The sequence below is a fragment of the Siniperca chuatsi genome, linkage group LG1 (genome assembly GCF_020085105.1).
Source record: "Siniperca chuatsi isolate FFG_IHB_CAS linkage group LG1, ASM2008510v1, whole genome shotgun sequence".
NCBI classification, from domain to species: domain Eukaryota; kingdom Metazoa; phylum Chordata; class Actinopteri; order Centrarchiformes; family Sinipercidae; genus Siniperca; species Siniperca chuatsi.
Genome location: NC_058042.1, coordinates 34,335,705 through 34,363,437, shown reverse-complemented (window position 1 = coordinate 34,363,437; position 27,733 = coordinate 34,335,705). Strand labels below are relative to the sequence as shown.

Here is a 27,733-nt window from a genome sequence, read left to right as displayed (position 1 = left end):
TTTTCACAAAACACCAGGATAGTAGCTAGTCCTCCATCTTGGATATGATGGAATTCCTCCAGTTAATTACATTTGTTGTGTAAATGCAAATATATCAATGCCACATTAGTTGCCTACTGGAAGCTCTTAAGCTGATTGATTAAAAATTGATTCCAATCCAACATGGTGATCTGATTTCACATGTGTGCATGGGTATGTTATTATTCCTATTGTCCTTGGTTTAAATTGAGAGTTTAAAGGAACACTCTTACAATTTGCATGTTTTCTGTCCATAGTATGATGTGAATCGATATCAAATTCAGCTGTGTGTCCATTACAGAGATAGCTCTGGGAAATGTTTACTGGTAGCCCAGTTAAGCACAAAGACGAGAAGACGAGGGAGAAACTGGTAACTGCCATCAAAAATAACTTATCGTAGTACATTTACTCAAGTACTGAACTAAAATATAAATTTGATGTCCTTGAATATTTCCACTTTATGTTTCTATATACTTCTATATTACAATTTTAAAAACCTTTTTTAATTATATGGAAGTTTTTATTGGACTTTATTATTTGTAACCCACAGAAAACAATCTACAAATGTGTACCATATTTCACTATCCACAAACTATATATTTTTTATTCTGTATTTTTAATTTGTGTTGTGTAAAGTCATATCCACAAAAATACAGAGTGATTTGCAAATATGCATAACTTACTTGGTAAAAACATATTTTAATTTCACATAAAATTATAGAGGTTCTACAAATGTAAATAGTTTCATCACAAAAAATGAATGTAAAGTGATATTAACGAATCCATTTTAACATGTGAACCAGGTTTTGCACATTTGTAGACTGCTTCCTGTCAGCTTATGGGCCCCGTGACATTTGTGACTTCCCTCCTATTTATTTGTGGAATTTTGTCCAGTTCGTACAGTAGAGTCTGATTGCAGCTGCAGTGGGGCGTTCCTGTAGAGTGTGGGAACACCCACTCCTTTGATTGGCTCGTGTGGTACAAGAACGCCCACTTTTTCTTCTCTACTTTGCATGCTTTTTAGATATATAAATAATAATGTTTCACTTTCAAAACTTGACAATAATTGTAATCTTAAAGATCATCAGTTTGAAGTCCTCTCTTTACAATGTCAGCATATGATACCTGTGGTACATATGATGCATCATGTTGATCTCCTTCCTTGGCATTGTTGTTGTGCTCAAAAACCACAAATGTAATGTTTTATTGTAAACAACCAATATATTAAACCCAATATTAATGATAAAATATTACTGTTAACGTAGCAGGATCTGAAGATAGATGCTTTTAAATCAGAAGCACTTAGGAATGGTAAAATAACAGAAAAGTTCATGTTTATATGGTTCAAAACTATGCAATTTATTTTTGTCAAGCCTGTGAAGATAGTATAGAAATCTAAGGTAAAACAAAAGTTTAAGGTACACCAGAAAAGATGAACTTTATATATATGTATATACTATTTCAATGCTACTATTACTTACAGACTTAAATGCACAAGAGTCAACAACTAACTGTTTCAATATTTTCAGCAAATACAAAAATTAAGTCCAAGCTCAGATATGGGATGGACAGAAAGGCTGTTTGTTCAGTATTTTAAAGCACTATACTGATGCTTTAATGTTGTACTTAACTGACAATAACTGAACACTATGGTATTTGTATATCTTAGTGTTTGTAATACAATTGACTTGAATGTCAGTGACAGCAACCTGAATTAATATTTTCGTGTGTATGTGTGTGTGTATAGATATAGATCTATCTCTATCTCTATCTCTCTCTATCTCTCTGAATCAAATAATAGTGTCTCCTTATGTCCGCTGGATGATTTATTACAGTATATAAAGGTTTAAACACCAAAGCACAAATTTTTTTTTTAATTGATTCAAACACTGTGAATGGTTATAGATTAGGTAGAATTATGTGAATCAGGGAGAATTAATACAATGTATGCAGTGGTATTACTTTTACACTTGTTTACAGAGTTTTCAAAATTCCAAAGACAGAGTCACTTTAATAGAGAGGAGAGTAGATGGACAGCAGGACACCGATATGACAAAATGGAAACATACATTAGACAGTTGTTTCAATATAAGAAATCCAATTAAGCATTTTCTACCCAAAGCTAAAATGTCAATAAATCACACATCATGTATTCACATGAACAGAGTGTAAAATCATAATCACCTACAAATACTGCATTTCCAGTTGTTACTTGATTAGCTTGAAACAAATGCATGCACTAATATTTTGGCATAATTTTGAGACAGGATGTTCCTGAAATTGCAATGTTACGTAGGTGAAAAAAAGGCAGTCCTTGAAGTTTGTTTCATGTGGGAGTTAAAGGATAAATCCTGATCAAAGATAACTCAGAGGTTCCTTACCTATCTAGAGTAACTATCTTTAGAAAATGTGTCTCGGAGGTGTTTGGGACCAAGTACAATAACTTCAGTTATTCAGTTCTGTCAGAGTTTAACGTCCGAAAATTGCAGGTCATCCATCCGTCTTTGTCCTTAAGGCATGCTTGAAGTTTAGTTAACTGGTTAGTTTCATCTGGCTTGATCGATAGATATAATTGGGTATCATCTGCATAACAATGAAAGTTTATGGAGTGTTTCCTAATAATATTGCTTAGAGGAAGCATATATAAGGTGAATAGAATCTGTCCAAGTACAGAACCTTGTGGAACTGCATGACTAACTTTGGCGTGCACGTAGGACTCACCGTTAACATGTACAAACTGAGATCGATCTGATAGATAGGATTTAAACCAGCTTAGTGTGGCTCCTGTAATGCCAGTTACTTGTTCCAGTCTCTGTAATAGGATGTTATGGTCAATGGTGTCGAACGCAGCACTAAGATCTAACAAGACAAATACAGAGACAAGTCCATTGTCTGATGCAATTAAAAGGTCAGTATTCAGTACTCTGCTAAAAGTAAAAGTGGAACAGCTAGGGAGAAACACAAGGGGAAGACACTCCGTGAAAACCCAGAGGTCCTTTTCACTGACTACACCCAACAAAAACAACAAAGGAAGAATAACAACTTCATATTCTTCACTGATTCCATCTATATCTGGAAATATACTCTGTGCAGCAATTATGCATATGTATCCAGCGAGGGTATCGGCTCAGGAAGCAGATTAAAGATCTGTAAAGATGAACACCTTGACAAGGATGACCCTCTGCTTACCATCACATACTACACTGAAGGAAGGTCATGGTCCAAGGGAATGAAACACATCTGGAGTCCTTTCAAGAGGCATTTACCCCTGTTGAAAGCTGAGGTGGACACCAAGAGGATCAATGTCCCCTCTGACAGTGAAGATGATGAGAGCCCATTAGGGAACCCCACCACCCTGTCAATCTCTGCTTCTCACGCATCTGCCAGTGCCACCATCCAGCTGAAGGAGAGTATAGCCCTACTTAAGGAGCAGCTGCTCCAGCAGCTAAAGAGAGACAACCAGGCCTTAGCATCTCACCTCAGAGGAAGTCTAGAGGTACTCAAACAAGAGAACAGTTTGCTCCGTGTTGAGTTAGCCAAAGTGAAGGAGGATGCTGAGAATAGAGAAAGGAGCTTCACTAGGCAAGTCCAACATCTGACAGACCAACTCTCATCAATCCCCACAATGACAAGTACTGAGACATAGACTCTCCCTGCCACTGTCTCAAACCCCTGTCTCTGTCCCACCCTCTCTGCTCTGCACTCAGCCCAACAACACACTGGCACCTGCTGATAGATCCACACAGCCAGCTGTCAACAGCCAGCTCTGCCCATCCCAGCTTCCTTCCACTCAGCTGGAAGAGGAAGCCCCACAAGTGGTCCTGCTGGCTGACTCTAATGGGAAATTCCTGGACACAAACAAGCTTTTTCCTGGTAAGAAAGTGTAATCTAAACGCTGCAGCACTACAGGCCAGGCAATGAAGCTTTTGAAAAAGGAGACCCTCAAGAGCCCTCAACGCCTGGTGATCCACACAGGAACAAATTACCTACACAGCCTCCATAAAGACACTGCTGAGGTAGTGAGGAAGATGGTGGAGCAGGCCAGTAGGGAGTTCCCTGACACCCGCATTGTGGTCTCCACCCTACTGCCTAGGACAGACACCCCTCCTCATGTCATCCATGACATTCATATGGAGATCAGAAGAGGATGTGCTACCTTACCCAATGTCCACCTGGCACCCAATCATTGGCACCTGGGACCTCTATGATGGACTCCATCTACACTGAGAGCGGGTTCATTTTGATTGTTTTAATACATTCATTTAATATAAGCTGCTGGAATATTCAGGGTCTCCACTCCTCAACCTTTGAGCTGACGAGTGGAAACCCTGAATTCATTAACTCTATCAAAGATGTTGATGTAATTGTGTTAACAGAGACATGTCAAAAAAATTGGTCAGTCTCTCCTGTTTACCACACCAACCATCAGCCCTCGGAACAACCTTGACTCTGAAATAAACCAAAGTGGCAGGGAGGTAGTGCAACTTTGGCCTTAGGCCTGTACATAGTTAACGGTAGGTTCAGAGGGGATTCTTTAGGGAGATTCACATACTCCTCAGCTCTTGGGTCAAGTGTAGTAGACTATGCAATCACTGACATGGAACCCTCCACTATCAGTGCATTCACTGTCAGACAGCAATCCCCCCTTTCAGACCCCCCTTTCATGTGTTCTTTAAACTCTCAGATCAAATGAGTGACACAAAAAGGGAACCCAGTAGGCTGTATACATTAAATCCTACTTACAGATGGGTTCCAAGACAGTGGAAACAAATTCATCATGGCCTTGAACTCACCTGATCTGATGAATGACATATCAATATGTCAAAATCAATGTCCCTACCAGAGATGGTGTAAAAAAAGGCTATTGATGATATCAATATGATATTTCATGAGGGAGCTATTAAAGCTGCTCTCATAAAACAAAAACGAAAGCCTATTAAAAAATAAAACGCAGACAAATGGTTTGATCAAGAAAAAGTAGGTTGAAAAAAAATAGCAAATGAAAAACATCACCAACCGGCGACTGTGGCTGTGACTGTGGCTTAGTGGTAGAGCGGGTCGTCCACCAATCGGAAGGTCGGCGGTTTGATCCTGGCTTCCCCCTGGCCCACATGTCAAAGTGTCCTTGGGCAAGATTGGCCAAATTGATTGTGTGAATGTGTGTGAATTGAGTTACTTTGAGCAGTTCTGCCATCAATGAATGAGATAGTTGATGCTTTGAGTAGTCATAAAGGCGCTATATAAGTACAGTCCATTTATAAAAGAAAAACTCCAAACATTAGAAGAAACAATTAAAGACTGCTTGAATTCCCAATTGCATGGGAAGAATTGACCACACAGACTTTATTGACTTCAAGAAAAGCTACCGACTCTATTTGGCATGAAGGACTATTACAAACTTTTACATTGTGGTATAGGCGGCAAAATGTATGATCTGGTTAAATCAATGTATTTGGAAAATAGATGTGCTGTAAAAAATGGAGACAAACAAACTGAATTTCACCCAGAGAAGAGGTGGTCGTCAGGGCTGTAACTTAAGCCCGAGTTTATTTAATGTGTATATAAATTAACTTGCTGTACAGCTGGATCAGTGTGCTGCTCTGGCCTCTCCCTCCTAGATAGAGAGGTGAAGTCTCTGTTTTACGCTGATGACCTTGTTCTATTACTTGTTCTACTGAACAAGGACTACAGCAACAGCTAGACATAGTAGAAAAGTACTGCCAGAACTGGGCCCTGGCAGTAAATATGAAGAAACTAATGTCATGATTTTTCTAAAATGCTCTGTCAACAAGGCAAAATTGTATCCCTTCAATATTTCATCTTACTGCCTTCAATATCTCATTCTGCTCGTCTGGCTGTGAGTTGCCTAAGATAAAGCATCAGTACTGTAGAGACTGAATTACACAAGTGGATCGCTACTGTTAAATATTAGCAGCATCATATGATCAAAGGTAATGTGTAAATCAAGCTTGCAATCAGACCTGTCTCAATTCGCACTGCAGCAGATCTGTAAAAAGGAATCTGTAAATTGAGGTGCAGTTACTAGCTCCCTCACATGAGTTGACAGAACTGCAGTCTGTAAGCTAGTAGAAGAAAGCTAAACAAGAGTCATGTACAACAGGAGAAAACATGCTGGCTTCTACCAGGAGGTGAACGACAAGGTGGAGCATCTTTATTTAACCCAAAGGTCGTGAAAGAAGAAGAAAGAGAGGTAACTTACGCCAGGGACACACAGGAGGTGGAAGCGCAGCGAAGCGCTGCCCGCTTCCTTTCGGCGCCCATGTTAACCAATTGGGCTGTTCAGACAGAGTGTGCGTCGGCTCGCGCTCAGCAGCGATAGTTGGCCTGTTTTTTCTGCATGCAGCAAGTGAATCTGGAAAGAAAACACATTGAAAAACAATTATAAACGATATAAATTGATATTATATATGATGTAAATGATCTGATTCTGAAGAATATCCCATGCTTGCCAACCCTTTTGATTTCTCTGCCCCTCTCCCTCTTGTTCTACTGGAGTGAACAGCCAGGCTACTGCTCGCAAGAGAAATTACCTAGCGTCCCTTAGCGTTTTCTGAAACAGGACCCCAAACCAAATGATCTAACATGAGCTAGCTGTTACACCACTGTCACTGCTAGCTAACACTAACGCTAGTAAGTAAGCAAGCACAGCACACTCACCTGGAGATGACAATGATGAATCCTGAATCACTACCTTTGGGTTAAATAAAGATGCTCCACCTTTTCTTGCACCGCCTGGTAGAAACCATCATGTTTTCTCCTGTTGTACGATGACTCTTGTTTAACCTTCTTCCAGTAGCTGCACCTCAAATAAATAGTCACAAATGTCACGTGGCCCACAAACTCACAGGAAGCAATCTACAAATGTGCAAAACCTGTTTCACATGTAAAAATGGATCCACAAATTCGTAAATATCACTTTACATGCATTTTTTGTGTTGAAACTATTTACATTTGTAAAACCTCTATAATTTTATGTGAAATTAAAATATGTTTTTACAGAGTAAGTTATGCATATTTGCAAATTGATTGTATTTTTATGGATATGACTTTACACAACACATTAAAAAATACATGTTTGTGGATAGTGAAATATTTGTGATATATGGTACACATTTGTGGATTGTCTTCTGTGGGTTACAAATAATGAAGTCCATTAAAAAAAAAATCCATATAATTAGCATATATGCTTGCTCATGGTGGGATTTGTTGGGTCTCTCTAAATAATTTTAAAAAGAGTACGGTCTAGACCTGCTCTATAGGAAAAGTGCAGTGAGATAACTTCTGTTATGAATTGGCACTATATAAAAATTTTATTGAATATGTGAAACAAAATAAATGAAAATATCCAACAGTATATAAAGTAGTTCAGATGAAACCACAATGTCTCATTTTCTATTTCTACATGTGTTAAACACAGATAACACAATGTAAATAAATAGCTTTCCCCCTGTTTTCAGTCTTTCCACTAGTACTAATCTAGGCTGAACATGTCCTGAAGTTAATTCTGTTACTAGACACAGAGATGAAATTAATATTGATCTTCTCCTCTCACAAGTTTTTTCCCCAAAATGTCAGTGTTTAAGTATTGCCTCATTGAAGGCATTCAGTATAGTATAGTCTAAAATGATGTAAAATTTAGTATAATATACAGAAGTGTAGGCAAACACAGATTACTTGACTCAGTCCTGAATGCTTTTTGTATGAAAATAATCTGGTGTGTCAAAAGTAGCTGCTTATCTCATATAGAGGAAACTGTCAGCTCTCACCTTTTCAGCCTCCCTCTCTTTTGTGCTTCAGTTTACAGCAGGTAAATCTTTCTCAGAACCAGCTCACCAGTTTGCCACCCGGGCTACTCCATCTGACCCACATCCAGAGACTTTCTGTTGCCAAGAACCAGCTCACAGTCCTGTTTGACATCCCTACCAGTATGTTACAACTCCACTTATATATACTATTGTATGTATGTAGGATGTATTTAATATAGATTTAATATAGTATTAAAGAACTAAAACTGAATTGTCGTCAGTTGCATGTCACGGCCATTTTGAAAGAGCTGGCTCAAGAGTTGCAAGGGCGCCATTGAGTATGGCAACCCCTGACTTAAGCATCAGTGAAGAGCCAACCAAAGATGACAACTTTGCTAAGTATTTCAGACATAGAGCAACTGATGCACTCAGCCAATTTTCACCAATAAAAGTACTCTGTTTCTAAACTGATTTTCAGTTTAGTTCAGCTGCATTTGTGTACCCACACTTCTGTGTTCTGCTGCTAGAGAACACTGATTATGTTGGTAGAGATACAAATGTGGAGAAAGTTAAAAAAACACACAATGAAACTACAGAGTGTTTTGTGCTGCAAATAGTATTTTTAAAATGTGGTTTTAAAGAATTTTGTGTCAATGATGGTGGTCACTTGTAACTCACATAAATGGACCAATGAAAAATAACAGAAGCCAGACAAACTCCACTCATCTGTAGGGTGACAACCAAAGACAAATCTTGGAGTCTGAAATGTCAGGAAATAGTGAAACATGTCTACCAATGTATACCCATCACAGAGTCCAAGGTGAGGTCTTCAAATGTTTTGTCCAACCATCAGTCCAAAATCCAAAGATTTAGTTTACAATGATATAAAAGAGAGAAAAGCAATAAATCTTCAGTTAACAGCCTGGATATATTGTTAATCAGTACATATATGTGCCATTAAATTTACCATTTAAAAACTGATTCAAGCTGATTTAGGGTATCAACTGCTGGAAGGGCTTTTGACATTAATTTGTCATTTGTACAGGTTTGATTTAGACTTTGGTTGTGTTCTTTAATTCCATTCTGTCAGCTACTAACTGGATCGGTCTTCGTAAGCTGGAGGAGCTGGATGTGTCTGATAACTGTCTGACCAGTCTGCCCACGGCAATCCTGCGCTGTTTGAAATCTCTGAGCTTCCTCAATGTGTGCAGGAACAAACTGAGCACCTTCCCTGACCCCTGGGCTTGTCCACTGGTAAGAAACCAGACTGATAATGATCCACTTCCTGTTCTGGGATATCTGCTGAATTTTCTTTTAATTAAAATATTCCCGTTGCTGTCGTCCATATTTGATATTGTGGGTATTACTCTATGGAGTTTATTTGACATATTTTAATATAATTGTTTATATATTGTATATTGTAGTATACTTAAGTTTATAAGTCTAAGTCTATAAGTAGCTCATCACTGCCATTAGGTAATAGAGATATTTTGATTGTTACACTAAGTCATGGGTTCTGACTGTCTTTATCAGTGTTACATGATGGTGTAAAAGCTGTTTGAGAAGTTTCTCTATCATGTCAAAGATAATATTTTGGGAGGATAATGACTGTTCACACAAAATGTTTTTGAACATTTTTATTGCATGCCACAAATGTCTGTATGTCTTTTATTATTGTTGTTGTTCTGGATTTTGGTGCCTTTGTGGTTTTCCAGACAGGACAGGAGAGTCACAAAGAAGAACATATGTGTGTGTAGCAAGCTACAACTTTAATTTCGTTGTGCAGCTTTGTGTTGTAGAATGACAAATAAATGTACCTATCTCAATACTGTATATATCTGAAAGATATTTACTGAAATCACAAAATCAAAAAGTAACAGCTGAAATTTGCATCCATCACATTGAGGCTGATTGTTCTTTTGAGTTTTACTCGAACAAAATGTATAATTAAAAAAACAAAGCAGTCAGTGAATTAAAATGACTTTCAACATAACACAAATGGATATTCTTCTTTCTCCTCCCCTGCAGAAGCAATGCAAAGCTTCCTCCAATGTGATCGAGAGTCTTCCAAACACCATCTCCATCTTCTGGAGGTCTCAGCTGCAGGAGGTGGACTTCTCTGACAACGGCCTGAAGGAACTGCCCTCATACATCTTTGAACTGGAGGTAGGAATCATCATCTGGATCTGTTATTGTACATCTGTATGTGCACCAAACTGGAGTGCAATTAATAGTTAAAAGTCTATGGATTAAACAAAAATAAATTCATTAATTTAAGAAATAAAAAAACACACAAAGTAGTCAGACTCCTCTGTATGATCTGTTAAGTAGCCTCCAGATGGCACTGCTGCTCTGTAGTTGGCTCCATGTTCAGGTCATTGACTTAAATTTTTGTTCTGCAGCTTAGAAGTACCAGGAGATGGTTTACAGGTTAGATGCAGAAATATTTGTCTCACTTTGCCAACACTAATGATGGAAAGAGGTGTACATTTTGGGATTGGATTGTGGAGCTCTTCAATATAATTGCAAACCAAATAAAGGTTTTGTACATGTCTAGCCTCTGAACGTACCAAGACAAGCAGATAGATGCAAAATCTAATTTAAAAGGAATAAACAGAAAGGCAAAATTGTACAACAGTGGGCCTAATGCAAGAAACACTCATATAAACAGATTTGTTCTTAAGTGGCACATATAAGTGATTTCAGAGAATTTTTCTCATTCACCAATGTTCTCATATTTACATTTTTTTCTTTGATATGAATGAAATGTATGAGTGGTCCAGCCTTGTCTTACAAGTCACGTACAGATAGTGCCTTTCTCCACAGTGGAAAAACATTTATTTGATTTAAGATTTTGGTAGTGTTGTGTTGTTCACAAACATTTTGTTCAAAAGACACACACATAATGTTAATGTTTTGAAAAGAGGACAGCTATAAGCAGTAGGCGATTTGACCAAAATCCGTCCCCCTTCTTAACCTGCTCAAAAGATGCTCTGTGCTTTGTGTCATAGTGGCGCTTCACTTTGCTGCTTTTAATAATCTCCATGGTCTCAGAACATATGAGAAATACTGGTTTTGAACTGCCTGTGGGAAGATTGAACATGTGAGAGTCTTTCCATTTTTGATTAAAAGCTCTGTTTTCGCTGTCTACTGTTCTCTTTATAGAGCACGCCCTGTGAAATGATTTCTCCGACATGTCTCTTCTCACACGTGTGTGTGTGTGTGTACGTCACTTACTGACTCGACTCGCAGGGCGCTAAACCAGTGCAGTAAAGGCTAGAAAAGCTGTGCCAGTTAAAATAGAAACATCTGTATGTTTTCTGCTAGACTTGGCTGCACTTTATTTCAGATCACTGTTTAACTTTTAAGCCGCTAGAAACTTCTCTTAGATTTGAGACAGTGCCTGATTTGAATGAATGATGAATTCATGAATAATTTGAGACAGCAAAAACACAGTGAACACAAGAATAACTTTGGATATTATGTTCTTATCACTCTACAGGAAAGCTGACCAATGATAGTCAGCCAACTGTCTGTGTATTCCATGAAAGGAAAATGTGAATGTGTTGTTTACAGTATCTTACCCCTCCTCCCACTCATCCTTCCATCAGACTCTGGTCTCGTTGAGATTGTGTGGGAATCGCATTGCGACACTCCCAGCCCCCAGTAAGTGGAAGTGCTCTCAGCTTAGGACCCTCGACCTTTCCAGGAACCAGCTGGGCAAGTAGGTCCACACAGATATACACTTACTTGTGTGTGTGTGTGTGTGTGTGTGTGTGCGTACACTGTCTACTGGAGTCAGCTGTTACTGAAAAACCCAGCCATTCTCCATGGAGTTCAATAATATTATTGTGTGAAGAAACATGCAGTTTTAATGCACATCACAGTATATCGGTCAGTCAGTCAGCTTTGAAGCATGACATTTTTAGATAAAAACAGATTCAGTCAAGTCTAGGGTTGGGGTTTGATAACATTTCATAGAATCTGAATTTGCTTAATGAAGTCAATTCATTTTGAATACCTTATGAAAGCTTTCAGTTGTCAGTAACTAAAGGTATAATTAGCAACTTCTCAAAGATTCAGTTTAGATCTGTCAATATTTTTTGTTGGATGACAAGGCAAAAACACTAGTTTTGAGCTGTAGCCTAATTCATGTTGTCAACTTGCTGCTACAACCTGAAAATGAGAATAGCAGCAGAAGATATGAAATGTTGATCTGAATATGTACACATTGAAAAAACAGCTGGAGCCTACTGACTTTGCTCACCTTATGTTTCACAAACTATTTGATCCAAATACTGTAGGTCCTGATTCAGAATTATTAAGCTGATCATCTTAAAATATCAATATGATATTTATAAAGGTTCTGGAGATTCTGACTAATGAAGCTGGCGTGATTCAATAAGCTGATGTTAATCATATTGAACTGCAAAAACACAGTGCACTCCCAACTGTAAAGTGATATTACAGAGTGGAGTTTCTTTCTCTAATAATCTTTGACTGAATACAGACACCAGCTGCAGAGAGCACATTAACTTCTAGACAATAGCCAAAAGCTTGCTCTCTGGGCAAGTTGCAACATTAACGTTAACGTTTGTCATTTCAACCAGCAAAAGCAATGGTCAGCACCAGATAAAAGTGTGATGCTGCTACCTGAATGTTTAGCACATTGCTCGTTGTTAAAAAATAAAAGAGCGAGAAGAGCTAATAAAAAAATGGATTCGAGATTTGTTAGCCTCAGATCTAAGAGGATTTTAGTATTTGATCTACTTGGAACCAATTCCAAAAATGAACCAGCTATTGGAACCCAACCTTAGTCCAGTCACGATAGGACATGCAGACTAGATGGATCTGATGCAGCTTGTTTGGTTACAGCCTTTACAGGTTACATATATTACTACACTAGTTGTATCATACAACTTGCATGCAGGTGTGTACTGAATATAATTTACTGTATCATACTAGGCTTAAGGTAGAGTTCTTGTCTTTCTTCCTTCATTTTTAAAAAAATTAAGGACAATTGGCATGTGTTTATAGATACCTCTATACAACTGAATCATATTAAGCTAAAATCCATACAGTATATGTTACCATAGTTTGTTGATGAGGGCTATTGTAATTCCTTTTTAATGTTAGTGTACTTGAATTCAGCAGTCTAATTACTGTATTTCAAATTGTGTATTTTAGAACAGAGGAGGGGCCCAAATCCAGAAGGCTAGCCTTCCTGACTACATGGAACAGGAGGGACCCAGATCCAGGTAGCTCTGCTTTACATACATGGAAATTATTTGAACATAAATACAAATGGGCATAATGATGTTATCACAGTGTTACTCCTTGCCCTATAGCGTCAGACTAACATATTGTTTCTGCCAATATTCAGTCTTTCACTTTGTAAGGTCTTGTGATTGCAACAATTAACATACATTCAAACATTTCCCAGGATGTGTGATCTTGCCCTGTCCTTGCAATAGTTCCACAAACTGAGAACATGTTTACAACATGTTATTTTTAGGTGAGATCTTTTTAACCACTATGAGAGGATCTCCCTGCAAAGTTTTTTATCTTCTGCCTTTGATATTTTGACTGACTATTGCAATTGGCCTTTGATATAATTACATTTTAGGCAATATTTGCCTATTTTCATTGTTGTTTTATGTATGGGGAGTCCTAGGTGAGTTGGTGATTTGAGTCCAAAAAATGTTTCATTTTGATTTTTACACAAATAACACATACATATGTGGAAAATTATAATGCTATTGTGGAATTACAGTTTACATTATCATAGGACTATAGTCCCGTAAACGTTTCCATGAGTTACATTCTAATAAACTGTATCTAGTAACTTGCTGTGTGTGTTTAAGCATGCTGTGACCCTCTGCATGGTTCTGTCTTGGCAGTGTGTCCCATAGAGTTTCCCCTGATTCTGCGGGATTCACTGGAAGTGCTTTTCTTGAATGACAACCAGCTGGAGTGTGTTCCCCAATCAGTGTGTGGTCTGCACAGCCTCACTGAGCTCTACCTCTCCAAGTGAGTCCCTCTGTCTGTCTGCCAACCTTTTCCTGCATGCTGTCCCTGTCAGTCCTCCCTCTGTCACACTGATGATATTTGTGTCAAGTTTGTCAAGTTATAATCCTCAAATGTGTTTTTTCATCTCTTCTTTCATTGACAAATGATGTCTGAGAGGTGCAGTGAAGAGACACTGCAGTTATAGGGATTTTTCTGATGGGGGAATTCTTGTCTCTGTAAGTGCTCAAGATAAAAATATAAAACAACAGTTTCTGGGTGCTAGAAAATTTCTCCATACACTTGCAATTGTAGCAGACACCGGGGACCGTATTTACCAACATTCTGCAGATACTCACAGAGCTGTTAACTTAAGTCCAACAGTTCCTAGCAGGTGGACTTACAGATCTTATCATCTCTTATTATCGTAGTCATCTGGACACTGTTTTCAGAATCAAGACGTTTCGGCTCCCATCCGGAAGTCATTCTCAATTGTGAAAAAATTGGACGGGAACTGTAAATTTAAGCTACTCTGTGTTACATAAGCCCTGCCCTCAGGAAGGAATCTGCCTGAGTATCTGTTAATCGCTAGTTTCACCTGAAACTGACCTAATAGTTTCCAAGATGGCCCAGTAATCAGTATATAGGCCTGATTACTGATTACTGGGCCATCTTGGATAGAACACGATAGAACACTCCTGGACGAATGAGGGACTACACCGTCTTATCTCTTATTATCTTACTAAGCTTCCAGCACCATTTATTTCATGAGGACCTCAGATTACATTTTGCCTTTTTTATCCTTAATGATTTGCATCTTGAAATTGTGAACGAAAGTCAATCGCAAATCCTGTATTCCCACACAGTATTGAATTTGGATGAATAAACCTGAATAAATCAAACACATTACACATGAATTTCAATTTAAAGCAATAAACTATGTCATAAGTTTTCAATGCAATCAATTGCGAGGGTTAGAAGCTGGTCAAATTACACATTGGCTAAAATGTTTGTTCGCCTTTTTTGACACTGAAGAACACTTTCTAACATGTCACCATAAAAAGTTAAAATGTTAAAAGTCAGTTTGACTTTTCAAAAGAACAAATAATAAAGTAAAAAATTTAAAATCTTCTTGGATTCACCCAAATCAATTCAGTCCATTGGAACCACTGCTTCGTATGAGGTCAGTCCTCCTGCTACAGCTGTTTGCAGCTGTTTTATACAAGCAGCAAACTGGTCTGCTCTCACACACTACCCAGAATGATGAATTGTTTGGGAAGTCATGGATCCATGGTATTCTGTTGATTCCAAAAATGACTTTGGCGACATATCCATCTGACTGTTTCTTAAAATGGGGTTTAGGGACCCTGGTGGGCTTTTTCAGTGAAAGTCCATGAGGTCTAAATAGTTCAGTTTAATGAAATGAGGAATAATTTAATTTATTCAGTTATTCAAAACTGCCAACATCATTTGGATGGTAGGTAGCTTTCAATGTCCTGTCTTTAATGTGATTCATTGACCAATGTTGTCTCACCTGCTCTGGGAACAGTAATGCTGGAATCCGGGAGCTTCCAGCAGAGCTTGGCCAGCTCTCCAACCTGTGGCAGCTGGACATTGAAAACCTCAACATTACTAATGTCCCCCAGGAAGTAAGAAAAGAAGGTAATGTCTAATTGTCTTTAAAGAGACCCTCAACAACTTTCCAAAAGTCTGCTTAGCTGGAACAAATGCGTAGAAATGTTGTTGCAAAAGATCCAGTATGTAACATTTAGGAGGAGGTATTGGCAGAAATGGAATATAATATTTATAAGGATGTTTTCATTAGTGTATAATAATAATAATAATAATAATAATAATAATAATAATGAAAATATGAATTGTTGTGTTTTCATAACCTTAGAATAAGCCGTTTTTATCTACATATGGAGCGGGTCCCCTTCCACGGAGGTCGCCATGTTGCACCGCCATGTTTCTACAGTAGACCAGAACGGACAGACCAAACACTGGCTGTAGATAGGGTCTTAAGCATTTTTATAATAAAATAATTTATTTAAAATGTAATAACAGTAACCCAGTCAAATGGGAACAACAGTACACAAAAACAAAAAAAGTAACTAGATGGCAGAAGGGTACTTTACAACAACAGCTTGCAGTTTCCTCACCTGCAAAAAGCCACCAGGATTAGAATTTCTAATCACCACAACACATTCATTGTTCACAGGGAAGGCAAAATGTTGCCACACTGGTGTCTTCAGGGAAGCAGGAGGTTTTTCCAGTTCTGTTGTTTCTCCGTTATCTCCTACTCTGGCAGTGGCCATGGTGTCTCGAAAAGTGCAGCTGCAGGCTATCAGTAAGCCACGCTGTGTTGTCTTTGAAGTGTTTTTTTTTTTCTTTGGACACAACATGTGCAAGTACGCAGTGGTGGAGAAAAAACAATACTGGGTGAATCGCCGATCCTGATTTTGATTTCGAAGGTCGAAATCGAAAGCTCATTTCGATTGATTTTTTTATTTAGAATCAAACGTGACACCTCTAGTTATGCTAGAACTGTACTCACCAAGTTAATAGCTGAGATCTGAAAACATGATGACATCTCTAAAAAGCAGTATTAAGTTCTTAGAACCCTTTAATATGTATTAAGGCCCAAGCACGAAAGTGCCAGGAACCTATTGTTTTTGTTGAGATTATTATTATTAGGGCCCGAGCACTTTCAGTGCCAAGGCTGAATGGCTCCTCGCACTGAAAGTGCAAGGAACCTATTGTTTTTGTAGGTTCGTTGCAAAAACAATAGGGGGTTCATTGCTCTCATAAAGAACATATTTCACTTTCTTTTGAGAGAGTTTTTCCAACAGAAAGTCAGCCATTTTGGATTTCATGTGTCAATTAAATTTTTGACATGTTTGAGAAACTTTGCACCCAGACTTGGACTGGTAAATACTTCAATTTGAGTTCACTTTTGGGCTTGCGGGTGGTAAGTTGGCTTGACAGTGCCCCCTACAAAATTTCTGCAGTGGTGGCACCTATGTGTAGTTTCTTGGTCATTGGTAATATAATTTCCAACACCCAGAAAACCAAATCTTGACCTCTCTGGTTTTTCAGGTCCTGCGTCTGTCCTGGCTTTCCTCCGGGCACACCTTCGAAAGGCAGAGCCTTTTAAACTGCTGAAGATGCTTGTGATTGGTCCACCGAGGCAGGGGAAGACGGCCCTTCTGGAGGCTCTACAGACTGGCAGGGCATCCCCCTTCACCCCAGCAGAATGCAGCATCTCAACCTCCATCTGGGAGTTGGACAAACCCAACGGAGGCAAAAACACAGTGAGGAAAACGCATATGTATACTGTACATTCACTGCACACACACACATGGTATATGGTCTAAATTTCAGACCATAAAGAAAGCTTTTTCAAGAACTATACCAATGAATAGGGATTTGTATTGTATCTGTAAGGTTGTACTTTTGAAACTAGTTTAAAATTCAGTAATTACAGTCCTGTACCATAGGACTGCTGAATTTAGTTAGTGTTTTGATTTCTATGGCTTGCTAGTTCAGAAATGAAACAGACTTCACATGTCTGAGAGCACTTCCAACTGAAATCACAATTAGTAATCCCTTTCAGCATATTGGCAAAAATCATGTCAAACTGATTTTTAGCCAAGCTAGCTGCGTGGCTATGGAGCCAGGATGGTGACTTTAACATTTGGCATCGAAAATAAAATTTGGCATTTAAAACCATACCAGAACTGAAAAAGGAAAAATTGGCATTGAAACATTTGTACTGGAAAAAGTTGTATTGGCACTGAAATAAGTTTCACTGAAAAATAAAACACATACATTAAAAATTAGTCCATTTAGATATTTTTTTTGCATTCTGATGTCTCTTTCAAAGAGAATGTTGTGATTTTTTTCTTCATGTCTGACAGCATAAAAAACTGTCACTGAAAAAAAAATTTTCAATGTCTGGTTTTCAGTTTCAACTTTATGTTACTGTTTTGGTGTGGAGAGGAGAGGTCTGAGGGAAGGGGGCAAGGAGAGTGTGATTTACATATAATCTGCATACTAAGAAGAGAGCGTCACTCTTCCTGAACCAGCCGTCCTCTCTTCCGCTCTGAAGCTTCTGGCATTGCCGCAAAGTAAGTCTGTTTCTCTCTGCCGTTGTTTTCTCACATAGAACTGAGCTGGTTAAAGTTAACTTTTAACTGAAGTTATGCTAAACAATGAATGTCAACAATGAACAACTGCTGGAACAAGCGCTAATGTTAGCTAATAGTGACAGCTAGCTAACTTTAGGCTCTATGTGAATAAACAATGGCAGAGAGAAACAGACTTAATTGTGGTTTGGGAGTTCCAGGTGAATTTGTGAAAGCCATTGCCGTAGGTGTGCGGTCATGTCAGGGGATTACTGCGGCCAAGCCAGCCGGATTTTGATGTGCGTCTATTCATGCAGTTACGGTACTGGTGCTTGGAGCGGCCAAAAGGACAAAGAAAGATTTGTATTTCAGCAATCATTTGTCACATTTATATCGTATTTAATCAAATGAGTAGTCAATAATAATAATGGCCGGGGGTGTGGTTGCCACGAACAAATAAAGGCCAGTCACAACTACGGGCCAGGGGAAAACACAAGGGTGAATAAACTCCTGGTTATATAATGTACATGCCAACTAAGCATAATGTACATTTCCAGTGGTGGAAGAAGTATTCAGATCTTTTACTTAAGTAACAGTACTAATACCACATTGTAAACATACTCTGTTACAAGTAAAAGTCCTGCATTGGAAATGTTACTTAAGTAAATTATGTATTATCAGGAAAATGTACTTTTAAGTATTAAAAGTAAAAGTAGGCATAGTCAATGCAGAAAAATGGCCCATATGACTTAATTGTTTGTTGCAAATCCTCATATTTGAGAAGCTGGAACCATAAAATGTTTTTGCATGAAAAATGTCTCTACCGGTGGACACATTTCTTCCATCGCACGGTATATACCGTCATATCGCCAACCCTAAGTGCTAGTAATTAGCATGTTAGCATACCTACTAAACATTAGCATGTTGGTATTGTCACTGTGAGCATGTTAGCATGTACACTCTTAGTCTTGTTACATTTAATGTTAATATTTTTTATTATTGAAAGAAAGAAAAATTGTTCTTTTTGCCTCTAAGGCTCTGAAAGGGTGGCCAAATTTTTGCTCATGGTGGGATTTGTTGGGTCTCTGTAATTAATATTATAAGGAGTATGGTCTAGACCTGCTCTATAGGAAAAGTGCAATGAATTGTTATGAATTGGTGCAATATAAATAAAATTGAATGTAAAAACAACTTTCTGGTAATTGTAGCTTAAAGGAAAGGAAAGACAGTATTTTGTTAGTAGTGGTTTTGAAAAATATGGATATGTAAACCAACGATGTTGACATTTGCAGGTATGTTTTTAAAGCTGTTCAATTTGCTAACAAGCTGATTAGCTTTCTAGTTTGCAAACTCATATTAGCAGTACACATTTCCCCGGTGGATGTTTGTTTGATAGCTCGTTCAGCAAGACAAGGTGCAGGACAGGAAGCGTGTCCATGCTTGTACAGTAGATTAGGTGGGACATAACTAGAAAGCTAATGTGGGTTTCGGATCAAATTATGAGGGTCGTGTCATATAGTGGCTGCTTTCTGGCCTTAACTGCTTAATCCAAATACAGATTAAAATTAAGTGATTTGATTGACTGCATGGACAGAAGTTCCCCATCTACTGTATGTAGACAGAGAACTAGTAATAGCATTCCAACTGGTCAATGCACAGACAGGCCATCATGAAACCATAACATATAAAATGTATATTTTATATATTTGTAGCATTGAATGACAGAATGTCAAGTTGGGACTCTCCTTTGTTTACGTGCTGTATGTAAAGCGTTTTCCTGGATATTAATTTATTCATAAATAAACACTGAAGGGACAGACAATTGGTCAGATTATTAATGTGGTTGTAAGAGGGTTTTTTTTTTAAACTTCTTTTGTCCCAGTCACACTGCGAGAAATTTGTTTTTATTCTGATCTGAGAAGAATCTCTTCAATAACTTAAAATTGGCTCTTTTACAGTGTTTCCTAGTTTATGAATCTGATACTGTGCGTAAGAGATGATTACTGTGATAATAAATTATTTAAAGTGATCTTAGAAGGTGGTACAGGACGCACAATTCTCTTGGTCTCTCTCTGCATGTTTTACCTTGTGCTGCTCATGCAGCCTTTACGGATCTGACAGCATTCGATTCAGACTTGTGTTGAAAGTGACACAGAATGTTACTAGGTCCGATCTCGTGAGATTGCGGGTACCGAAATTGCCGTGACCAGGGTGCGTATACAGACGGGAGAACGACATGTTAAATTGCCATCAGATTAACATAAAGGGGTGCCTGTCTGAAAAGGGTGTAAGAGGCTCTTTCACTAGCCCCTTTTAGACATGAATCTGTAACATGGTTGGCTTCATCTCTCTGTGAGTATCTGTATCTGTAAGTAATGGTGTTTGGGATTGCAAACATACGATAGGTCTCTGTTATGTTAGCTCTATTTAAATATGATAGGACTGTTATGGATAGAGACACAATGCTCCTGTGATATTTGGCACCTGGTTTACAGAGGGAGCAGAGTCACTGTTGGAGAACAATGGTGAGTTTCTGCTTGAAACAAATGAGTTGGTACAAAGCGTCATCTGGCCGCATGTAAAGGTAAAAGTGTTAAGAAGCCCCTCACTTAGTGTGCAATTCGGGCCGTTGCTTGGTCGCAAACCGTTGGTAATAACATCCTTTTGCACGTAGTTGCTTACAGTGAGGGAATCTTATTTGAACAAATTTGCCTATTTGAGCAGTGAGCCTAGGTCTTGATATACATTTATCTAATCAATTTGACCATTGATTATCTGTGTTGCTTCAATGTGTGCCTTGTTGCATTTGCTCATTGTAATGTATTCAGGCTCTGTATGTGTATTGTTGATGCCGATGGCCATTACCTACACATAGTGATCCTACACATTGTAGGAGAATCAACTACTTTAATCACGTAATTACACTGTAATACTCTTGTTGGTGCACCACCCGGTAAACCAGGAAACAAGACCGAATTAATTAAAACTTGATCTTCAATTGATCTGTCTTTTAAGAAGGATTGAATTCTTTTCGAAAGATGACCTTGTCTTCTGCTTCAAAGAAAACACACAGTGAACTTCTCACTGATTAAATAAGGACATTAATTTATGGCTAAAGGCCTAAAAACTGAATAAATGAAGGATTAATAATAATAATAATAAGGTATATGATAAAGAAAATGAAATAGCAGTTATTATGTGTTGAAATAAATGTATGTGATCTAATTATAAAAATGACTGCAAGATTAACATAACGATAGGGCAATTAACTTCTCTAAATAGGAATTCATATACTTTTATTAAACAATAACTCTTTATCACAGCAAAACCATGGTTTAACCTAGTGTTTTGAAGCTCTGGCAAAGATGAGGCGTTTCCACTGGCTTTCCGGCGTGGTGTGCATGGCCTGAATCCGCTGTGCAGATGAAGTTGCGGGTGGTCTGCCTGTGAGTCAGACTCCGTGATTTAGGAGCCCAGCAGGTTGCTCTCAGGTGACTGTGAAAGCGGTTGGTCACCAAGCTGATCTCCTGGCCGGTCTGACGGTTTAATTTCAGGGCCGACTGCGAAGGTCCGGGCCAAGAGGCTGCTGGCACAGTTCTCTGGGAGATGCAGGATTCAAAGTTTCTTCGGTTCTAACCTTTGTTGTGTTAGAACACAGACGTTCTTCAAAACAAGACGGTGTAGTCCCTCATTCATCCAGGAACGGTGGAACACAGACGTTGTTTAGGCTTCTTTCAGAAGGGCTTTGCTTTTGCAAGTTGGCTTGCTTCCAGTGGCTTGCGGCTTCTGTCGAGTCTGTGATGTTGTAGCTTGTCGAATAAAATATCTCTGGCTACACTTTTTCAGCTAGGCTTGAGTAACTTAAAAAAAATAATGTCAATGTCAAATTTAGTTATATAGCACATTTAAAACAACCACTGTTGACCAAAGTGCTGAACAGGATAAAATACCAAATTTAACAAACACAGAAGTTAATAACAAATACATTAGAAAAACAATAGAAAATGAAATCAAGGTGTCAACCTCAACTAGAATTGAATGCCAATGAGGAGAGGTGGGTCTTTAGCAGCAACTTAAAAGTTTCCAGGCTCTGGGCAGCTCTTATATGAAGAGGTAAACTGTTCCAGAGATTAGGGGCAGCTACCGCAAAGGCTCTATTTTTGTGCCTGGATCTCAGAACATCCAAGAGCATCTGGTTGGTTGACCTCAGTGCTCTAACTGGAGCATGATAATGTAACAGTTCTGCCAGATAAGGTGGTGCCAGCGCATTTAAGACCTTAAAAGCAATCAATAAAGTCTTAAAATCAATCCTGAAGCCATGAAAACTGGTGTTATGTGATCGCACTTTGTCTTACCAGTTAAAAGCAGAGCAGCTGCATTTCGTACTAACTGCAGACAACAAAGCAGTAATCCAACTGAGAAGTAATAAAAGCATAACTCTCTTGAAGTCGTTGGGACAGACCTTGGCTAAAAGTCTCAACTGAAAGAAGCTGTTTTTGACAACTAATCTGCCTATCTAGGAGCTTTAAAAAATAACTCCAAGATTCTTAGCAAAAGATCGACTGTAAGATGCTAGCGGGCAAAGAGTACTATTAAATCCATCCAAGTTTTGATGTCATTTAAGCAGTCCAACAAAGGCTGCATTGAATCTTTACTTTTAGTTTTACTTTTAGTTTTTTAGTTTAGAATCGATGAACTCCTATCTGTCAGGTATGACTGAAACCATTTAAGGGCAACACCTTTGATACCTACGCACAGTTCAAGGCGTGATAAAAGCATCCTATGATTCACAGTGTCAAAGGCAGCAGTCAAATCTAAAAGCACCAGAATAGCAGAGTTCCCTGAATCAACAGTTGAGAAGATCATAAAAACTCTTAAAATAGTTTTTTCAGTGCTGTGGCGTGGTTTAAACCCAGACTGAAACTTTTCATGAATGCCATGATTATGTAAAAATGTTTCAGTTAATTTCAGATTAGTTTTTTTAATAAGAGGCTGCACTGCAGCATGTTTAAGCAGCTGGAACACACCCTGAAAGAAGACAGGTATTTATCAGAATGATGATACTAGACTCATACTATACCGTACTAAAAACGTCTTTTAGTAGATGAGAGCGAATACTGTCTAAGGGACAATTTGTAGCCTGCATATTATGAAGTACCTCTGATAGTAAGGAAAGTGATACAGGCTCAAACTGATCAAAGACAGCTGGTCACAAAGGAGGAACAGAAGGGTCTAAGGCAAATGAAGTGGGTGAAGACCTAAGAGCAGAAATCTTTGCAATAAAAATTAAGTTTACACAAAGTGTAAAGTGTTTGAACAATACGCGCTGAGTCACAGAGAATTAAAAGTATTGAACAGAACCTGAGGCCTATGACTGTTACTACAGACAAGGTTAGATATAAACGGCTCTCTGGTAATTTGCTAAGCAGTCCCTTAAGATTCCTAAGGAGACGTGGAGCTTATCCTTCTTACACTTCCTCTCAGCTCGTCTATATCCGCGTCTGAGAGAGCAGGTAGTATCATTCAGCCACAGCTCTGAAAGTGCCTTTAAATGTTTAGTCCAAAATGGAGCAGCAGAGTCCAAAATATTAGTACAAGTCAAGTCAAAGAGGGTAGTAAGCTTTTCAGCACTGAGATCACAGCAGCCATCCAGGGTAAAAAGCATAGAATCTTTAGAAGCAATAGAAAACTGCGACGTAGTTAGAGTGTTAATCGCATGCAGGAGGCGTGCAGGAACACAAGCTGTAACCCTAGAGCAAGGAACTGTAGCAAGAAAAAAAAACAGGCAGATGATCCATGATATACATGTGTCACAAATTTCATTGATACATACACAATAACCATAAGACAGCACAAGTTCCAATGTGTGTCCTTTTTCATGTGTCGGTCCAGTCACCAACTGGGTCAGATTAAGACAGTTGATAAGATTCATTAAGTCTTTGACCAGAGGTCTGGTTTCACAGCATACGTGTATATTAAAATCCCAACAATTAAAAGACGACCGTATTTTAACATAATCCTTTTTGAACTCTGGTGGATGGTACACCACGGCGCACAGCACGGGAGAAGGATAGTTTAACTCGAATAGCTGCAGCTCAAAGCTGGAGTAAATGTCAAAAGGAGTCTGCCAGCATGGTAGATTTGAATACAGACACTAGCCCTCCCCCTATCCGGTAGTCCAAGGGGAGCTGAGAAATGCACACTCAGAAGTTCAGAGAAAGGTGTAAACTCACCAGCATGAAGCCAGGTTTCCATCAGAAACATAAAATCCAACTTGCGAGAGATGAAGAAGTCATTAAGCAGGAAAGTCTTATTTGCTACGACCCAATTCAATTTTAATAATATAGTGCCAATTCATAACAGAATTTATCTCATTGGACTTTTCCTATAGAGCAGGTCTAGACCATACTCTTTATAATATTATTTACAGAGACCCACCATGAGCAAGCACTTGGCGACAGTGGCAAGAAAAAACTTCCTTTTAACGGGCAGAAACCTTGGACAGAACCAGACTCAATGATGGGCTGCCATGTTAGGTTTTGAGAGAGAGAGAAAGGGAGTGGGGGGGAGGGAAGCGGTTGGGGAGCACAATGCAAATACCACCTAGAATTTAAAAATAATAATAATGTAATGATAGTGCTAATATTAATACATTTATAATAAAAGGAATGACAGTCAGAGGAATAATAATGACAATAATAGTTATAGAGCCAATAACAACAACTGTAGTAGCAGTTATCGAGCAGGAACACGGGGGCAGCAGGTGGCCCACAACCACAGATACAGTCTCTGCAGCTCCGGAGGTAGAAATACCTGCTGAAAGCGACAAAAGGAGAGAGGAGAGAAATGAGAAAGCACAAAACTACGGGAGAGAGAAGATGTCGAGTTAGTAACATGCAGCAATGGGATAAAAATGCATACAGATAGAGAGGCAGAGGAGAAGAGAGGAAAGAGGTGCATCATGGAAAGTCTCCCGGTAATGGTTCAGGACTCACCCAAGCCAGCCCTAAGTATAAGCTTTATCAAAGAGGAAAGTCTTAAGCCTACTCTTAAATGTGGAAATGGTGTCTGCCTCCTGAACCCAAACTGGGATCTGATTCCACAGGAGAAGAGCTTGATAACTGAAGGCTCTGTCTCCCATTCTACTTTTGGAGACTCTAGGAACCACAAGTAACCCTGCATTCGGGGAGCACAGTGTTCTAGTTGAGTAATACGGTATTATGAGCTCTTTAAGATATGATGGTGCCAGACCATTAAGAGCTTTGTAGGTGAGGAGAAGAATTTTAAATTCTATTCTGGATTTTACAGGGAGCCAGTGCAGAGAAGCTAATATTGGAGAAATATGATCTCTTTTCCTAGTTCTTGTCAATACACGTGCCGCAGCATTCTGGATCAACTGGAGAGGGACTTATTTGGGCAGCATGATAATAAGGAATTGCAATCGTCCAACCTAGTGCATGCACTTGTTTTTCAGCATCATTTTGATCAATAGATATAATTGGGTGACAACCACATAACAATGAAAGTTTATGGAGTGTTTCCTAATAATATTGCATAAAGGAAGCATATATAAGGTGAATAAAATTGGTCCATGCACAGAACCTTGTGGAACTCCGTGACTAAACTTTGGTGTGCACGGAGGACTCACCGTTAACATGTACAAACTGAGATCGATCTGATAGATAGGATTTAAACCAGCTTAGTGCGGTTCCTTTAATACCAGTTGAATGTTCCAGTCTCTGTAGTAGGATGTGATGGTCAATGGTGTTGAATGCTGCACTAAGATCTAACAAGACAAGTACAGAGACAAGTCCATTGTCTGATGCAATTAAAAGGTTTGTAATTTTCACCAGTGCTGTCTCTGTGCTATGATGCACTCAAAACCCTGACTGAAAATCCTCAAATATACTATTGTTATTTAGAAAGTCACACAACTGATTGGTGACTGCTTTCTCAGGGATCGTACAGAGAAAGGGAAGGTTAGATATAGGTCTATAGTTGGCTGAAATCCCTGGATCATGAGTAGGCTTTTTAAGAAGAGCTTTAATAACAGCTACTTTAAAGGACTGTGGTACATAGCCTGTTAATAAAGACAGATTGATCATATCCGGTAAAGAAGTGCTAAATAAGGGTACAAGGTCTTTAAGCAGCCTAGTTGGAATGGTGTCTAAAAGACAGGTTGATGGCTTGGATGAATTAATCGTCGAAGTTAGTTGAAGAAGGTTGATAGGAGCAAAGCAGTCAAAATATTTATCAGGTTTTACAGTTGTTTCTGAGGTTCCTGTGTTTGAAGATAAATCGGCACTGGTTGAGGGCAGGACGTGATTAATTTTATCTCTAATAGTTAAAATTCTATTATTAAAGAAGTTCATGAGGTTGTTACGACTGAGGGCTATAGTAATACATGGCTCAGTAGAGGTGTGATTCTCTGTCAGCCTGGCTACAGCGCTGAAAAGAAACCTGGGGTTGTTTTTATTTTCCTCTATTATTGATGAGTAGTAGGCTGCTTACGGAGGGCTTCCCTATATGTTGTAAGACTATCTTGCCAGACTAAACAAGATTCTTCCAGGTTGTTGGAACGCCATTTCCTTTCAAGTTGTCATGATGTTTGCTTTAATTTGCGGGTTTGGAAGTTATAGCATGGAGCTATCCTTCTTTGTTTTATTATCTTCTTTTTTAGAGGGGCGATAGAATCGAGTGTCATTCGCAGTAAGCCTGCAGCACTATCAACAAAATGGTCAATTTGTGAGGGGCTGAAATTAGCATACGATTTCCTCTGTTATATTGAGACATAGCATTGAATTAAATGCAGATGGGATCTTTCTTAAATTTAGCTACAGCACTATCAGATAGACATCCAGAGTAGGAGTTTTTGCCTAATGGTGTGTAGTCCAGTAATAGGAGTTCAAAAGTTTTTAAATAATGGTCCGATAATGAAGGATTATGTGGAAAGACTATTAAATGTTCGATTTCAATGCCATATACCAGATCAAGGTTGAGGGTGTGGTTCAAACAGTGAGTGGGTTTATGTACACTGACAAAAGCCAATCGAATCTAATAATGAGATAAACGCAGTGCTAAGGCTATCATTGTCAACGTCCACATGAATATTGAAATCTACTACAATAGTTACTTTATCTGTTTTAAGGACTAAACTTGATAAAAACTCTGAGAATTCAGATAAAATTCAGAATAAGAACCAGGAGTGCGGTATACTATAACAAATAGAATTGTCTGTCCTGTTTTCCAGGTTGGGTGTGAAAGACTAAGAACAAGGCTTTCAAATGAGTTATAATTTAGTTTAGGTTTAGGGTTGATTAATAGGCTTGAGTTGAAGATGGCTGCAACTCCACCTCCTCGGCCAGTGCCTCGAGGAATGTGAATATTAATATGACTGGGCAGAGTGGATTCATTTAGGCTAACATATTCTTCATGACCCAGCCAGGTTTCAGTAAGACAAAATAAGTCAATATGATACTCTGATATTAAATTGTTCACTAGTACAGCTTTAGATGACAGAGGACTGATGTTTAGGAATCCGCATTTAATTGTCCTATTTTGTTGTGCTATTACAGCGTTTTTCTTTAGGTTTTTATGTATAGCTCCTTTTCTGTTAACTTTTAATTTTATTAATGTAAGTGGTCGGGGGGCAGACACGGTCACTAAGGAGTTTTGGGTGGGTAACTGCTCTGGAAGCGTTGAGAAGCGTGTAGGACTGCAACTCTGCCTCCTGGTCTTAACTCTGAGTTGTCATGGTTTTGGTCCACTAATAAAATCAGTCAGATTTCTAAATATGAGTGCTGCTCCATCCAAAGT

General features: G+C 38.6%; 1 protein-coding gene across 7 annotated transcripts in view; it reads left to right on the top strand.

Moving 5' to 3' along the window:
• The window catches only part of lrrk1 (leucine-rich repeat kinase 1), a 161,972-nt gene that overhangs the window by 46,954 nt on the left and 87,285 nt on the right, over positions 1 to 27,733 (top strand). For all 7 annotated transcript variants that reach the window (XM_044189476.1, XM_044189499.1, XM_044189486.1 and 4 more), the window contains 8 exons: positions 7,837 to 7,964; positions 8,875 to 9,038; positions 9,813 to 9,950; positions 11,396 to 11,508; positions 12,972 to 13,042; positions 13,685 to 13,814; positions 15,340 to 15,452; positions 16,890 to 17,104. In XM_044189476.1, the coding sequence (XP_044045411.1) occupies positions 7,837 to 7,964; positions 8,875 to 9,038; positions 9,813 to 9,950; positions 11,396 to 11,508; positions 12,972 to 13,042; positions 13,685 to 13,814; positions 15,340 to 15,452; positions 16,890 to 17,104 (1,072 nt within the window). The remainder of the gene's footprint in view (positions 1 to 7,836; positions 7,965 to 8,874; positions 9,039 to 9,812; positions 9,951 to 11,395; positions 11,509 to 12,971; positions 13,043 to 13,684; positions 13,815 to 15,339; positions 15,453 to 16,889; positions 17,105 to 27,733) is intronic.